General features: G+C 48.0%; 2 protein-coding genes across 3 annotated transcripts; one reads left to right on the forward strand and one right to left on the reverse strand.

Moving 5' to 3' along the window:
• Positions 1-1,354: 1,354 nt before the first annotated feature.
• Positions 1,355-8,089, reverse strand: LOC135414033 (zinc finger protein 621-like). Of its 2 annotated transcripts, none has more exons than XM_064654281.1 (5): positions 7,668-8,089; positions 7,323-7,395; positions 4,907-5,533; positions 3,228-3,320; positions 1,355-3,146 (listed from the first exon to the last, which is right to left on the reverse strand). In XM_064654281.1, the coding sequence occupies exons 2-5, from the start codon at positions 7,393-7,395 to the stop codon at positions 2,794-2,796; spliced, it is 1,146 nt and encodes a 381-aa protein (XP_064510351.1). In that variant the 5' UTR covers positions 7,668-8,089; the 3' UTR covers positions 1,355-2,793. The 2 variants fall into 2 exon arrangements, with proteins under 2 accessions (XP_064510351.1, XP_064510353.1); XM_064654283.1 differs by having other exon boundaries at positions 7,323-7,356; positions 7,668-8,087.
• Positions 8,090-11,650: 3,561 nt separating this feature from the next.
• On the forward strand, positions 11,651-14,550 carry LOC135414037 (zinc finger protein 239-like). The gene has a single exon (XM_064654291.1). It carries the CDS (start codon positions 11,968-11,970, stop codon positions 12,901-12,903), a length of 936 nt encoding a protein of 311 aa, XP_064510361.1. The 5' UTR covers positions 11,651-11,967; the 3' UTR covers positions 12,904-14,550.
• The last annotated feature ends 812 nt before the right edge of the window (positions 14,551-15,362 follow it).

The raw sequence follows: 15,362 nt of genomic DNA on the forward strand, positions 1-15,362 counted from the left end.
AAACTCTTCAAGATCTTTTTTGCACCTCTATTACCTACGTGTGGTCTTACAAGCCACGATGCCACAGAGCTCAAATTCTGCCAAGCCAAGAAAATCATTCATTTCTTTATTAATTTTTCTATGACATCACTTCAGTACCTATAGGCCAGATTCATTTAGATACTGGGAATATTAACCCCTTTCACCAACTTCCAACATGTTGAAGCCAATTAATCTAGGCTTCCCTTTTTCCCTCCAAGGAAGAACAGACCTTTTTAGAATGTGATTTGTTTGAGTTGCTCTAGAAATCTATATTAGGATGCTGCAACCAACAGCATCTAATGCAACAAGCTCATTAATATCTATACCATAGATTATGATAAAGTCCAGGGAAAATAATCCTGTTTTACTGGAAAACACTACCTGTTACCATGAATGGAATACCTTGATCCTCCAAACCACAGAGAATTAGCAACTACAGAATGGGACCTGGAAAGCCTTAAATAATGAGCAGCACCTGAGACTGCCATAAAACAAGTCACATCATGGAATCACAGAATATCCTGAGTTCGACGGGACCCACAAGGATCATGGAGTGCAGCTGTTCCACAAATCAAACCTAATCCTGACAGGTAAAGGAATATACCCTGAAAACCAGAAGTCAGTCAAAACAATAACCTTAGTTTACAGCAGCACCAAGGAGTGGCTATTACTGAAAGCAATTAATATTTTATCAACTTTTACATCAGTGCCAGAGCACTGCAAGGAAGAAGCAGTCTAGGTCCCTTCCAAGATGAGAAAGGAACCCCCCAAGCCCCATCCCAAGTAGAAATAGGAGCTTTTCAGCAGCACTTTTCAGAACCACCTAAGTGCTTGGGAGGAAAGCAGGGGAAAGACTCCAGCATCAACTCAAACTGACATAGGAGAGGTAACCCAAAAATAGCAAATATGATGGTTCCTTGTGCTCCACTGTAGCAGCACTTCCTCCAGTCCCCAGAGGTATTTTGGGACTTGATCCTTAAGTTCATTTGAGACCCAAACACCAGATTAGGGAACCCCAATACAAAAGCTGTGAACTGAAATATCATACTCAAACTCCCTCCCAACAGGAAAAAATCCTACCTAAGCCCTCAAGTAAGAGAGTCCTCCCCCAGAGTCTATGTTGTAAAGTCTTCCACTTCTGCTATGTTTTCTTCTTTGGAATTTCTAAAGACAGAAATGGAAGGACATGCCTTGATGCAGGGAAAGGGGAAGATGGAAGAAGAAAAGCAGAAGGAGTCACAGCAGGTGCAGACTTAGAGTAACCGACCTCCTGTTCAGGTGTCAAAGTCTAAGCACTAGTGCTCATTTACAAAGGACAAAAGCTCACAAGGGGTTCATTTCTAACAGAATTGCAACACTTTATTAATGAATGTCTTAAAAACAACAAAAATACAAACTTTAACCATTGATTTGAAGAGGGGATTCAGCTCCTAAGCAAAATTACATTAAACATCCAAGAAAGTATGAACAGTACAACAGTACCCCAGAGCTGCAGTCACATAGATAGACAGTGTCATACCTGGTCCCACAGACTTCTGTCAATAAGAAGATGACTTATTAAGAAAAAAAGTGTTTTGCATTCTTAAAAGCTGAAACATTTTATTAATTACTAACGGTGCATCCTTTTAACAAGGGAACATAAAAATCCAAACAACAAACCACAAAACCAACAACCCACAACACAGCAGCAGTTCAAGAGAAAGACTGTTTCACACAGGTGCAAGGCCCAAAGTTTCTTTATCCCAGCAGCTGTTCAAAGGTAAGCCATTGCATTTTAGAGGCTCAAAGGCTCTGACACTGCCACAACCCTGAGTTACTGACAGAAACCGAGGCAGAATGAACTAACGTCTTAAAACTGCACTTTCCAACCCTGACAGGCCCAATGTCTGAGTCCTGCAGAAATGGAAAAGAAAATATGATTATTTCCTCTGCAGACTTCACAAGATGGTGCTCCTGACTGTTCCTCTTAGTGTTCCTCCTCAACCAGTAATTATTTACTCCAGTCCTGCCCCCAATGCACCAATACATAACAGTCAAGAACATGTAATAATCCAAACAGGATATAGCAGAGTATCTAAAACCAAACTCAACTCAACTGAGTTCACCCTTGCACAAAGAACAAGTGCCCTATAAACCAATTTGGCTTTTCCTCATGAACTCTTAGTAACAGAGGTAGATCTGAAAGGTGGTATTTTGGTGAAGTTTCTTTGGTTTGGTTTTTTGGGCAGGTGGGAGGAGTTGTCTGTATCTAAAAAAAAAAAAAAAAGGTTTTATTTGTAGTTCTAGCAGTGATGCTGGGCTAAGAGTCTGCTACTTCAAGGTTACCTAATTTCAAGACTTCCTGAAGGAAGAAAGCTTTGGCAAAATGTTGAACATCTTTACATCAGCATGTTGCTTTCAACTCTATATAAATCAGACTTAGTAGGAGATGCTTCAAGAACCCCTTAGGACTTTATCATTAGTTTCAGCTCATTAGGAGAGGTACAATTGCCCAAGTACAGGCTTAAGACAGTAAAAAATATGCTTGTTTTATGCATCACCCTGTAAAAGGATGCTGCACTTCACTCCAGTGATAACAATCTTGGGAGCTGCCTCGACAAAAGGCATCACTGGCCAAAACCTCTGCAGGCTACAATGGATGAATGGGCAGGATTTGATCAACTGCAGCATCTGGAGCAAGTCTGAGTGCACAGTCAGCACCTGCACAGGTATAACAATTCCAACACCACAGAGATCACGTGTTCCAGTGACAAAAGGGCTCAGAAAGAACAGTCATGTGTGTTTGCACTGGACTCGTTCACAGCACAACCCTGAGCAAGTTCTGGAAGCTGCAAGATCCTGAGAGCTTGGGAGCTGAGTGGTAGGCAGAATTCCACGGGCAGATGAAGGGGATAAGGCAGTGGCATTTTCACAAAGGAGACTGCTGGGATTGAGAAGGGGGCAAGAAACAGCAGCTGCTGCAGCCGCCTGCTGTCCCAGCAGAACTCCCAAGCTGTAAACGTTGGAATTCACCAGGGCATTGCCAGGGATGAGAATATTCAGTTGTTTCTGAATTTCCTTCAGGACCTGCAGCTGACTTTGCTGATTTAGAAGAAGCATATCCATATTTTCCCTCACTTTCTTCACTGTACAAAGAGAAGAGAATGTTAATGCTTGCTATGTCAATATACACTGCCATGGCCATTTAGAAACCTCTTTATACTTACATTCTTCAAATACAAGCTTGGAGTGATCTCTCTCTGCACTACATCTTTGCTCTTCTTTATGATGCAGAGATGTAAATTCAGGTTGGTTTGCATCTAAAAGGGAGACAGTGGAAGTCAAGAGTTGCCAGGTCAGCATTTTAACCATGGTAGCTCAGTAACAGCCCCTCCTCTGACCCACATCTGAAACTTAAAGCTTCATTCAAGTCACATGTTGGTCCAAACTAAGCCAAACCAGACCAAAGATTATGCAGATACAGTCCCCTGAAACATTACAGACTTGGATTTTATCACAATCAAGATCCTCTTGATTGTGATACTTTTTTTTTGGGGGGGGGGGGATGCAGAGAGAGGAGGAGGCAAAGCTGGAGCAAAGGATCTGTCAAGGAACAGGACAGTTGAGATTTAGTAAGATTGTGTTTGCACACTTTCTTTAGAAGCAGATATAGTGTTAGACTGATCTGATACTAATTACTGTCCAACTATCAGGGCAAAAATGAGACTTTTTTTCTTATTCACTATAAAGTCTTACCTCTAAAAATCTGTTAAAAGCCATCATGGAAAAAAAGCATTGAGAGTGTAAGGTTTCACCTTTATGGCTCATTACTAGAAGTTACTAGGCTAACTCTCTGTATCTATGGAGTGAGAGGCCTCAAACTCTACCTTAGGAATTTCGCCATTTCACTATAAACTTCATTAATATTCAGTATAGTGTCATCATTATTTCAGCTCTTCTGCTCAAAATTTTTTTCCATAAGACAAACAAAAGCAAATAATAAAAATAAACAAACAAAAAAAACCAACCAAACAAAAACCCCCAAAGAAAGACAAACAAAAAACCAAAAACAAATGCAAAAAGGAAACAAGAGAAAAGCCTCACAAACAAAACACCTGCTTCTCATCTGGCCTCATGTCTTAATTTCCCTGAGTTTCATAATCTGGTGGTCAAGATCCTAACACCCAGAACAATTCTAGGGGTCTCTAGACAAGATCCAAGATGAAAACTTCAAACATTTTTGACAAAGTATAAAGGGACTGCCCACAGAAAAGTACAACAACAGGAAAAAAACCACAATGTTAGTTTTTATCCCAGAGTTTCTGGTCATTACAAGAACATGAAATTCTGCAAAGTCCAGAAAACCCCCTACTTGAGACAATGCCCTCATCTGTGCCAGGAACATTCTGGAGGGACAGCCAGCAGAGACTTCCCACTGCAGACAAAAAAACCTACTCATTTAACATCCACAGATAACAAAAATTAGCTGCTAGAGATTAAGGTCCTGTTTCACAGTCCAAATCCCTTCCACATCCCTAATCTTAGCATTTTGTTGGCTAAGCACTTCTGAAGATCTTGGATGAGACACCAGGCAACACTATGGAGTGGGAAGTAGTGGGACCTGAGGGCTTTGAGAGTCCAAGGGCCCAGGCAGCCCCCCTGGCAAGACCTAAATTTCAACTTCGGTATTTTCAAGGAACTTCTCCAATTGACAGAGATAAATATATAAGAAAGGGGGAAAAAAGCACCACCACCAGAGCCAACAAAACCAATCCCAACCCTCCCATCCACAGCAAGGAGGCAGAAGTGCATAAGGCATAAGTGGAGACCAGAATATCTGATATATCCCCTGGGATTCCTTACCACTTGAAATAAAAGGCAACACGACAGCCCTCAGTTCAGTTACCTGCTGTGTGGGCACTGGGACCCTCTCTCAAATGTTGATGTTTGATGGAGTTTGGGCTCACAGAGTTGTTCCCACCCTTGGGACGCCTGTAGGGCTTCTCACCCGTATGGACTCTCTGATGCTGCAGGAGACCTTTGTTGCCACTGAAGCTTTTTCTGCACACGGTGCAAGAGAAGGCTTTCTTTTTCAGATGGGTCTTGTGGTGAGTAACAAGGTTGGAGGCACAGCTGAAGGCTTTCTCACATTCCTTGCACTTGTACGGCCTTTCTCCTGTATGGACTCTGTGGTGAACCACCAGGTTGGCCTTCCTGCTAAAGCTCTTCCCACATTCTGCACACACAAACCTTTTGTCTCTACTGTGGATTTGCAGATGGTTCAGGAGTCTGTTGTGCCCCTTGAAGCCCTTCCCACATTCTGGACACTCGAAGAAAGGATTCTTTTCTGAGGGCAGTTTCTGGCCATCAGTGCTGGGGACGAGTTTCATGGAGTCTCTTTTTTGGGGAGGGGGCTCATTACAGGCTGCCCCCCTCTCTGGGCTGTGGGCTGCAGGTACCTGAGGCAGTTCCTCTTGCTGAAGGTCTTCAGGGATGCCTTCCTCTTCCTCAGTGTCCCTCAAAACAAAGCCCTCTGATGGAGGAAGAGAACAATTCAACACACCTCTTTCCCTAAGGCAGATAAGCTGCTCCTTGTGAAATAACTGAATTTCTTAGGCCTGGCTTTATCTTGGCCTAGGACTACCCTTTCCCAAAGAGAAAGGGAAAGTTTGAACACAAGAAGAAAAAGAGAGGTGGGAAGGTGGCAAAGGGAAGAAGACAGAGATAAGAAACCTACCCTTTCTCTCCTTTCCCCTCCCCATGTCCTTGTTGTTCTGCCCCTCAGGGAATTCCAAAAGGAATATGCTGAAACTTCTCACCTATCACAAATATCTACTTTTAGCTATTTGTTCCTGCAGACTTTGCTCAAAAGCTTTCCAGCCTGCTAAATTAGTATGAACACTGTTTTAAAGGTGGGCATTTAGGTGGGGATCATTCAGCACCAAAGAGTCCACTGAACTTCAGTAGGCAAAACCAACAGGGAGCTTTAGGTTGTTTCTCACTTGTGTTAGTTCCTACTTACTGAAAAAAATTAAATCAGCTCTTTACAGGTTGGCACATCAGGGTTTTGCCCTAATTAGCACAAGAACAGTTGTAATTACTATAAAGTTACTGTATATTCATGCATCAGAAGTCAGAGGACTCTTTATTGATAAAAAAATTAACTAATTCCCAATTAACTTACTATCTGTTTTCATCTCTGCTAGAGCACACCTACTTTCCTTGCAATGACAAGCTAAATAAACTACATTCCAAAGAAGCTCACCAGAAACATTCAAACAGAGCCTTTCTTTCCTAAAGAATCCAACCCATTTATTTCACAAATGAGTGGGAATGATCACACACTCTACAGCGACTTCTGGTTATCTTACTCTGCTGACTAGATCTTACATTTACATCAGTTCACCATTGACTGAATTATAAGGATCACCTGATGCAACTTAGCCAAGCTTGATTTTTGCTAACATCTTCAGATGTTTACAATTAATTCAAATAGAAAATGTAGCAATTCCCACTCTGATCTGGCATTTAAAATATTACTCAAACATTTAACACAGAAGGTTTGTTATTCCACTAAAAAAAAAAAAAAAAAAACCAAAAAAAAACAAACCAGGGTTTCTACATTGAAGATGAAACTCTGCAGTGCAGTTTCAGTCCTACCTCTATGACACCAAAGAATAAAATTCTTAACTAATGCAGCCTTGAAGGGGCAAAATGCTCCCTATTTACATGGCCACAACTCCCAAGATGTAAACACTAGCCATAAAACAAACAAACCAACCTACTGAGGGAGGGAGTCCTATCCCTTACATTAAGGAATTACACCGAAGAGGCAGCTTTCTCCCAGAGGAATGAAGAAGACTCTCCCTGTCAGGACCAGTCATTCCCTACACTACAACCATGAGGCTGGTTATTCCCTAAGAGACCTGCAGAGACCCCAGGTCTCCAACAGTGAAATGGGAACCAAACAACCCTCCATTCCCATCCACAACCAGTGCTGGGGAGCCATGCACTCTGGATGAGGCCATGCAACTCCCTCAGACTCTCCTCACCCGTGGAAAAGCCTGGAAAAGAGATGTGTGATGCTTCCCTTCACTCCAAATGAACTGTCTTGCCTTGTTTTAAAAGGGGCGCTAGAAACCCCCAGGAGAAAGAAACAAGGAATACCACTGGCAGCCTTGCCACAGCCTGGCACAGCATCCCATCCCAGCATTCCAGGGCACAGCAGCCAGCTGGGAAGAAGGAATGCAACGTCTCTGGCACCACGTGGTGGAGCCCCACGCCTTCCTCTAGGATTCAACGAGCAAAAGTTTACATCTCACCTGGATATCCTGCAGAATCATTGCTTTCAGGGCTCTGGAAAATAGAAAAGATGGACTCCATTGTTGGCTCCATCTGGAAGAGGAGAGGAGACGCGGAGTGTGAAACCTTTCCAGGCTGATGGGAGAAGAGGGAGGGGGCAGACACCGTTTCAACACGTTTTGGCAGTGCCCAGCCTCAAAGGGGCAAACCAGAACATGGGAAATGAACACCTCTGGGCAGAGAGGGAAGGGAGCTCTCGGGAAAGACCTGGAGTTTGGTGAGCTGCAAACTTAATCCAGAGACCAGTGTGATAAAAAGCACCTTTTTCCACCTTCAGTGTCCCTGGGAAACACCATCCAACTCACCTCTCAGCCTCCACACCGCCCCGCACCCTTTATCCGCCGGGAGCGGCTCCTTCCCGCCGGGGCCGCTCCGCCCCCTCCCCATCCCAGGGGGCTCCGGGACCCGCTCCCGGCGGTGCCGGCCCATCCCTGCCCTCCCACCGGGGCTGTTCCAGGGCCTTGGCTCTTGCCGGGCCTGCTGCTGGTTGTGCCCAGTGCCGGCGGCTCTTCCCGGCAATCCCAGCGCTCCCGCCCGGCCTGTGGGTCCCCCCCGGCCCGCGGGGAACGGGAGCACCGGGCGCTTCTCGGGATCGCCCTTTGGCACCGACACCGCCTGGAAATACGGCGGGAGCTTTTCCTTGGCTGCCCTGCGTGGTGCCCTCCCGTGACTTCGTGGTTCCATCCCCGCGGCTCTGTCCACGTTCCTCCCTGGGTTCACCCGCAGGGAGCGAATACGGAGCTCCGTGTCCCTGTTGGGGACGGACAGTGTTCTGCAGAAGTGCTGGATTGTCTCCACGGGCTTTTGTGCCTGCTGGGTGCAGCTTGGCAAGTGGAATCACAGGGCGGGTCAGGCTGGAAGGGACCACAGTGGGTCATCTGGTCCCACCTCCCTGCTCCAGCAGGGTCATCGTGGAGCACATGGCACAGGGTTGTGTCCAGATGGTTCTAGAATATCTCCAGGGAGGGAGACCCTACACCCTCTCTGGGCAATCTGTTCAGTGCTCAATCACTGCACAGCAAAGTTCTTCCTCAGGTGGAACTTCCTGGGCATCAGTTCCTGCCCGTGGCCTCTTGTCCCATTGTTGGGCACCCCGGAGCAGAGCCTGGTCCATCCTCTGTCCCCTCCCTGCACACACTGACACACATGGATGAGGTCCCTTCTCCAGGCTGAACAGCCCCAGCTCCCTCAGCCTTTCCTCCCTAGGGAGATGCTCCAGTCCCTGAATCATCTCTGCAGCCTCCGCTGGACCCGCTCCAGGAGCTCCATGTCTCCATGTGTAGGAAAGGAAGGACAGCAAAGAGGAAGACCTGCCTTGTGGCAACAGAGAGAGAACACGCAGCAGCCACTGCTGCAGTGACAGGACCTGAAGCTGGAGAGCTCAGAAAGGACCGAGAGGCCCTTGGACATGGTGGTCATTCTTCCACATGGAGTTTCAGGAACTACCACCCAGCAGTGCCTCTCCCAAGCTACTGGGCTCCCTGGGCGGCTGCAGGAGCTATGGGTGCGATTCAACAGTTTACAAAATCATGACACTGCAAATTTATGTGGGTTAAATAAATAATTAAACTCATGTTAATATACAGAACTCCTTGTGTGTATACGTAGTTTATCCTTGCTAACAAAAAAAAAAGGGTTATTTCATGAAAAGATTATTCTTATTTTAAGCTTTCTGAATCTTCAGCAAACAATGAGAATCAATCTCTCCTTCAGAGAGGAAAGCCCTTTAAAAGTATGCCTACAAAATATGATTAACATTGCTTACTTAATTCAAATTTGCTCACTTGATGATTTAGACTATGATTAAAATTCTTATAAATTATTTTGGTGTTAATTAAACTACTGTAAATTATTCACAACAAGCCATCCCCCAGCCTTTTATTGCTGTTATCCTGATGACGCTCACCTCTGTGAGTATTATATTTCAAAGATTTAGCGATGTGTCCCTGGCCATCTTCCCAGCTTTTCCTTACCCAGGGAGTGACTGGATTCATTTCCATTTCCTTCAGCTGTGCCAGTCCATGGAAGTATTTTTTCTGAGCAACAGAAATAACACATTCCCAAAGAGCTACAGGTCCTTTTTTGTTTTCCATATGCATTCCCTTTGTGCCTCCACCCTCTGTGAGGTCAAGGTTGTCCTGTCCTAGGATCAGCATCTTCTTTTGCATTCGCATGTAAATATTAACCTAATCTTTCTGTCTCTGTACTCCTTACAGTTGCCTTACTGACAATTTTATCCCAGGTTCCATCTTCCCTACCTGTGATTATTTCCCAGGTCTCCAGATGGCAGAGAACAGGCTGAACACAATTGCTACCACATTTTCCCCATTTACCAGTTGCTCCTTAAGATTGATTTTCGAAGAGTTTAAGCTGAGCTTTCTCACAGCCCCTATGAAGGACTTCAGCAAAGGCTTTCTCCTCTTCCAGCTGACTATACCGGGAATGCTGTGGGTATGGAGTTCACTGGTCCTTCCTCTTGTTTTTCCGTCTTGTGGGACACATCTTCCTAATTTGCAGAACTTAATTTCTCTCCTGCAGTGGCTAATTCTCCGAGGACAACACTTACCTCAACGAAGCAGCATTTGGGTAAAAATTCTGACAGAGCCATTTAAAAAGGGCTGGGAATAAATCAGAAGACAATTCTGCATGGATGGTGGGGACAACAGAACTGTTTTCCCACCATATCATGTCAGACAGAAAAGTTTTAAGTTTATTCAGGCACCCCAAAGCACAAAAAAGACTTTTGTTTCTTCGGCTTTGAATAACTGTGAAAAACATAAGCATTCAACCTTGATTATTTAAAAATTATAGTAAATTTTTAATGAATATTCAGGCCAGGATTTAAGCATACAGACACAAGTGCCAGTTCAGGTTCAGCAAACCTTTGTATCCCAAGCTAAAAATAGGTGTGTCCCATTCTCTTGGTTGACTCAGTACTCTCAAATGATGTGACTCAGCTGTATGAAAGTCTGATGAAAGTTTATGTTTCTTTCTTACCTTTTGGTAAGTCCAAATTTTTATTTTTTTTCTTTTTTTTTTGCCATGTGCTCTGAGTTTCATCAAAACAGCCACCCTTCCTCATTTATAGAGCAGTTTGGGAACATGTCAGGTGTTGAAGTTTGGGGATTGCAGAATGGTTTGGGTTGGAGGGGACCTTCAAAGATCATCTAGTCCTGCCAGAGACAGTGACACCTTCCACTACTATGTGACCAGTGTTGGAATGGCACCTGGTCAGCCACCTGCTCCAGCCTCTCCTTGTTCCTTCCCAGTCCTGAATGGGGCATGGCACAGGGCAGGGCCCACACCCTGGGGCAATAGGGACAGAGGGATCTGGACAGGCTGGATTGATGGGCTGAGGCCAGTGGTATGAAGTTCAACAAGGCCAAGTGTTGGGTCCTGCACTTCAGCCACAACAACCCCCTGCAGCTCCAGGCTGGGGCAGAGGGGCTGGAAAGTGCCCGTCGGGAAAGGCCCTGGGGGTGCTGGTGACAGCAGCTGGACATGAGCCCAGGTGTGCCCAGGAGGGCAAGAGGCCAATGGAACCTGGCTTGGATCAGCAATAGTGTGGCAGCAGGACCAGGGCAGGGATTGTCCCCCTGTGCTGGGCACTGGTGAGGCCACACCTCAAATCCCATGTCCAGTTCTGGGCCCCTCACTGCTGGAAGGAAATTGAGGGGCTGGAAGTGTCCAGAGAAGGGAACAGAGCTGGGGAAGGGTCTGGAGCACAGGTCTGAGGAGGAGCTGGTCAGAGAGCTGGGGGTGTTTAGCCTGGAGAGGAGGCTCGGGAGGGACCTTATCACCCTCTAAAACTACCTAAAAGGAGGTTGTAGCCAGGTGGGGGTCGGGCAGTTCTCCCAGGCAGCCACAGACAGGACGAGAGGAAAGGGCTTCAAGCTGCACCAGGGGAGGTTCAGGTTGGACATCAGGAAGAATTTCTTCACAGAAAGGGTGGTCAGGCATTGGAAGGGGCTGCCCTGGGAGGTGGTGGAGTCACTGGCTGACAAGGTGGTGATGGGTTACAGGTTGCACTCGCTGATCTCAGAGGTCTTTTCCAACCTGACCGATTCCGTGATTCCATGACCGTAACTCTGTGACAGTGCCCCGGGCGGAGCCGGGACGGGGGGCCGGGGTCGGAAGGGATACACCGGGAGCCGCTGGAAGCGCCGGCGGGGCGGGACCGCGCGGGGCCACCTCCCACTCCCTGCTCCCGGAGCCCCCCGGTCGGGCTTAGCCCAGCCCGGCCCAGCTGGGTCCCAACCCGGCCCAGCCCAGCTTTCCCGGGCTGCGTAGCGGGTTTCCCGATGGAGGGGGCGGGATTCCCGATGGACGGGGCGGGTCGGGAGGGCCGGCCGGGCGTGCGCCGCTGATCCGCAGCATTCCCGCCCCGTCTCCTCCTGCCCGGCTCGGCCCGGCCCCTCGGGAGCGTGTGGGTGACACTGAGGGAGGACGGAGCCGGTCCCGACGCCGCCTCCGGTGCCCTGGAGCCGGGATGGGCCGGGTGGGAGGACGCAGCACCTGGCGAGGCCGTGGAGAGGAGCGGGAGCGGACCCTGAGTGAACGTGTCAGTGTCTGGAGCATCCTTGTGTCCCGGCAGGTGATGGGAGCATGAGTGGCAGTGAGGGGGATCTCCAGCGGGATGGTCTGGAGGCAGCCCAGCCCTGTGGGGACTTTTTCAAGAGGGCAGCTTCTCCTCCGGGCTGTGACGGGGACGTGTCCCTTCTCCCAGACACCGGGATGGAGAAGGCTTCTCGCCGCAGTTTCCAGAGGCGCAAGGATGCTGTGGTGCAGCATCGGGCGCTCCTGGGGGAGAAGCCCTACATCTCCATCGAATGCGGGCAGAGCTTCGGCCGCAGCTCCGACCTGACCCGCCACCAGCGCATCCACAGCGGGGAGAGGCCGCAGGTGTGTCCCGACTGCGGCAGGAGCTTCGGCCGCCGCTCCCACCTCATCCAGCACCGGCGCGTCCACCCGGGCGAGCGGCCGTACCCGTGCCGGCACTGCGGGAAGAGCTTCAGGCAGAGCGCCCAGCTGGTCCAGCACCAGGGCAGCCACACCGGCGAGAGGCCTCACGTCTGTGCCAAGTGCGGCAGGAACTTCTACCAGAGCTCGGGGCTGCTCCGCCACGCCAGCTCCCACTCCGGAGAGAAGCCCCAGAGGTGCCCCCAGTGCGGGAAGGGCTTCGGCGACAGCTCCAACCTCACCGCCCACCAGCGGCTCCACACCGGAGAGAGGCCCTACAGGTGTGACGACTGCAGCAAGTGCTTCAGGGAGAGCTCCAAGCTGCTCATCCACCGGCGTGTCCACACCGGGGAGAAGCCCTACCTGTGCCCGGACTGCGGGAAGGGTTTCAGCCAGCGCTTGCACCTTGTCCAGCACCATCACACCCACACTGTGCCCTACAAGTGTGCCGAGTGTGGGACCGGCTTCGGTGACAACTCCACCCTCATCCCTCATCATTGGACCCACAGTGGGGAGAAACCCTTCCAGTGCTCCCACTGTGACAAGAGCTTCACTTGCCACTACTACCTACTGTCCCACTAGCAGGGGCACATGTGGTAGGCAGCATCCCTAGGTGTGCTCTGGGTGTCATCCAAGGTCATCCTGGTCCAGGCCTGTCCAAAATGTGCCTGAGGTACAAGGGGGTGGACAAGGGTACAGATGGACAAAGTGATGCCTTTGGCCCACGTTGCCCTTTTCAGTCACCTCCTCCCAGCGCACCCTAGGCATGGACAGAAAGAGTGCAGAGGTTGCAGTGGGTAGTTCTGCATCCCAAGGCCACATCCTCCTCTTTCCCTGGTACTGGAATCAGATGCCACCTGCCACATGGCCAAGGTGTAAATGTTTTGTCACACCTCTGGGTGTCTGCCCTTCCACAACAGCTCTCAGAGCATTTATTTTCCTTCCTATGTGCTTTGTGAATTGCTGTGTTTACTTAGCAGTGCTCTATAAATTAAAAGGGTTGACGTGCATTTATTTCTGAGGTCTTTATTAACTTATTCTAAACTATGCCAAATCACAGTGGCCTTAGGGTTCCCAGCTGTTCACTAGCAGCTAGGATTGGACTGCTCACCAGTGTAAGCACATTACTAGAGTTCCTTTCCACATCCATTGTTAGTTTTCCCTGTTCAGTGTCACTTGGCTGAAATAATTCATTTCCCCTGGCCTGGCTGCCCTTTACTGTTTGTGCTCATGTAGCTTGAGAGGAGAATCTGGGTACCAACTCTTCTTTTGCTGCTGCAGAAGCTACAGGGTATGTTCCTCTTCTTCCAGGGATTTAATCACTTTGCGGGCACTGATGAGCCAAATTCAGAAGGTACTGGGAATGTGCAAAAAGGCAAGAACCAGAAGCCTCCCTCTCACAGCAGCCAGCTTGCTGGCTTCTCTACCAGCCCTCTGCTCCCCCAAGGTCATAGTGGGAAGCTACTGGAAAATGCAAATTAGCTGCTGTAATTCCAGCAGACCATCCCTAGCACAGCCCATCCCACACTTGTGGTCACCAGCTGGTGCCCAGATGCTCCCACCAGCTGTGGGAGCTGTGTAGAATACTGTAAATTCCTGGTGTGTTTAAAAACTGCAGTGGGACTGTGGCACTTCGGAAATACCTAAGGTAGACAAATGGATGAATGACGTCTCTGAAATAAAATCTGTCACCTTGGTGTTCTTTGTTATCTCATCTCTCTCCCTCCCTTTTGTCTTTCCCTTCCCTTCCTTCCCCTCCTTTCCTTTCTCTCTGTCTCCCTAGAGTGACCTCCTGGGCATCAATTTCTTGTCCCAAGAATCCGGAGTTTGAGGGATATTCTTAGAATTAGTCTTTATTTTCTAACATTTCTGCAAGAATCTGAAAAGCCAGAGGAGGGCACTCCTTGCTCACCATTCCTTTATGAGAGAAAGTGGTTTGTCTTTTTTACTCTGCAGTGACAAACCATCCTAGTGGTACCTGAACCTGGTTCTAGCAGAGCTGCAGCTGTTCTGAGGAGATTATTTTCCCAGTTCTTCCACCTGAGTTATATGGGATCCAGTTTTCCAGTCCCCTGCTGAAAAAAATACATGTAACAGTGATCACTGAAATACGGCTGCTTTTACTCTCAGATTCTTCTTTGCTTCATTGTTTGTGGCTGGGAAAACAGATTTCTTTTGATCTTGGAAAAGAGGTGTGTTTTTTCTGTGTTTAATAAATTTTAATAAGTATTTTACGTGTTAGCTCTAACACATTTTTTGAGATACACCAAACAAACAAAAGTGTCCCTGCATGCACAGGAGACTCTTTTTTCTGGCTGTGCTTTCCCTTTACCCCAACAACACTGGTCTGACTAGCCAGAGACACAACAGGAGGAGCCTCCATCTCTGAAAAAAAAAGGACATACAGGAAATTTCAGGAAACAGAGCAAAGGGAGGCTAGAAGAGGCATTGCTGGAGTACTTTGCTTTGCTGCTTACACTTTTGTGTCCCAGGCTCTGCAGGGCCTTTACCCTTTCCATGCCAACCCTGATGAAAGTATCTGTTGATTAAAGCAGGACATACCAGGTCCAAACATCCTCATGGATGCAAATATGTGCAAACTCATGTGTTTCCTTGTTTCCAAGGGATTTGTCCAAACAGCCATAGGGACAGGCTGTTCAAAATAACTCTGCCACCACAGCAAACCCTGTGGTGGACTTAGTTGGACTTACTTTGTTTTGCTTTCCAGAGCTCTTGCAATTGCTCTGCTGCTGGTCATGTGCTGCTTTGGGCATTGCCTGCTGTGTCTTTCCCTCAAGCTGACCTTTCCCACAGCCTGCTGAGCAATGCCTGGCCCTGGTTCAGGTGTTTCTGCCCTCCCATCTTTAAGCACAGAACCACAGAGGAGGCTTCTCTGTGTCGCTCCCTGTTCTGTCAGAGTTTCCCCTCACAAAAGAGCAGCCTCACCTTGCTTACCCCAAATCACCTCAAAGGATGCAGAACTCTGCCTTTACAGATGGCAGAGCTTTGGACAGGCATATGTTATGTCTTTGGACTTTCCT

Source organism: Pseudopipra pipra, chromosome 5, assembly GCF_036250125.1.
Source record: "Pseudopipra pipra isolate bDixPip1 chromosome 5, bDixPip1.hap1, whole genome shotgun sequence".
NCBI classification, from domain to species: Eukaryota; Metazoa; Chordata; class Aves; order Passeriformes; family Pipridae; genus Pseudopipra; species Pseudopipra pipra.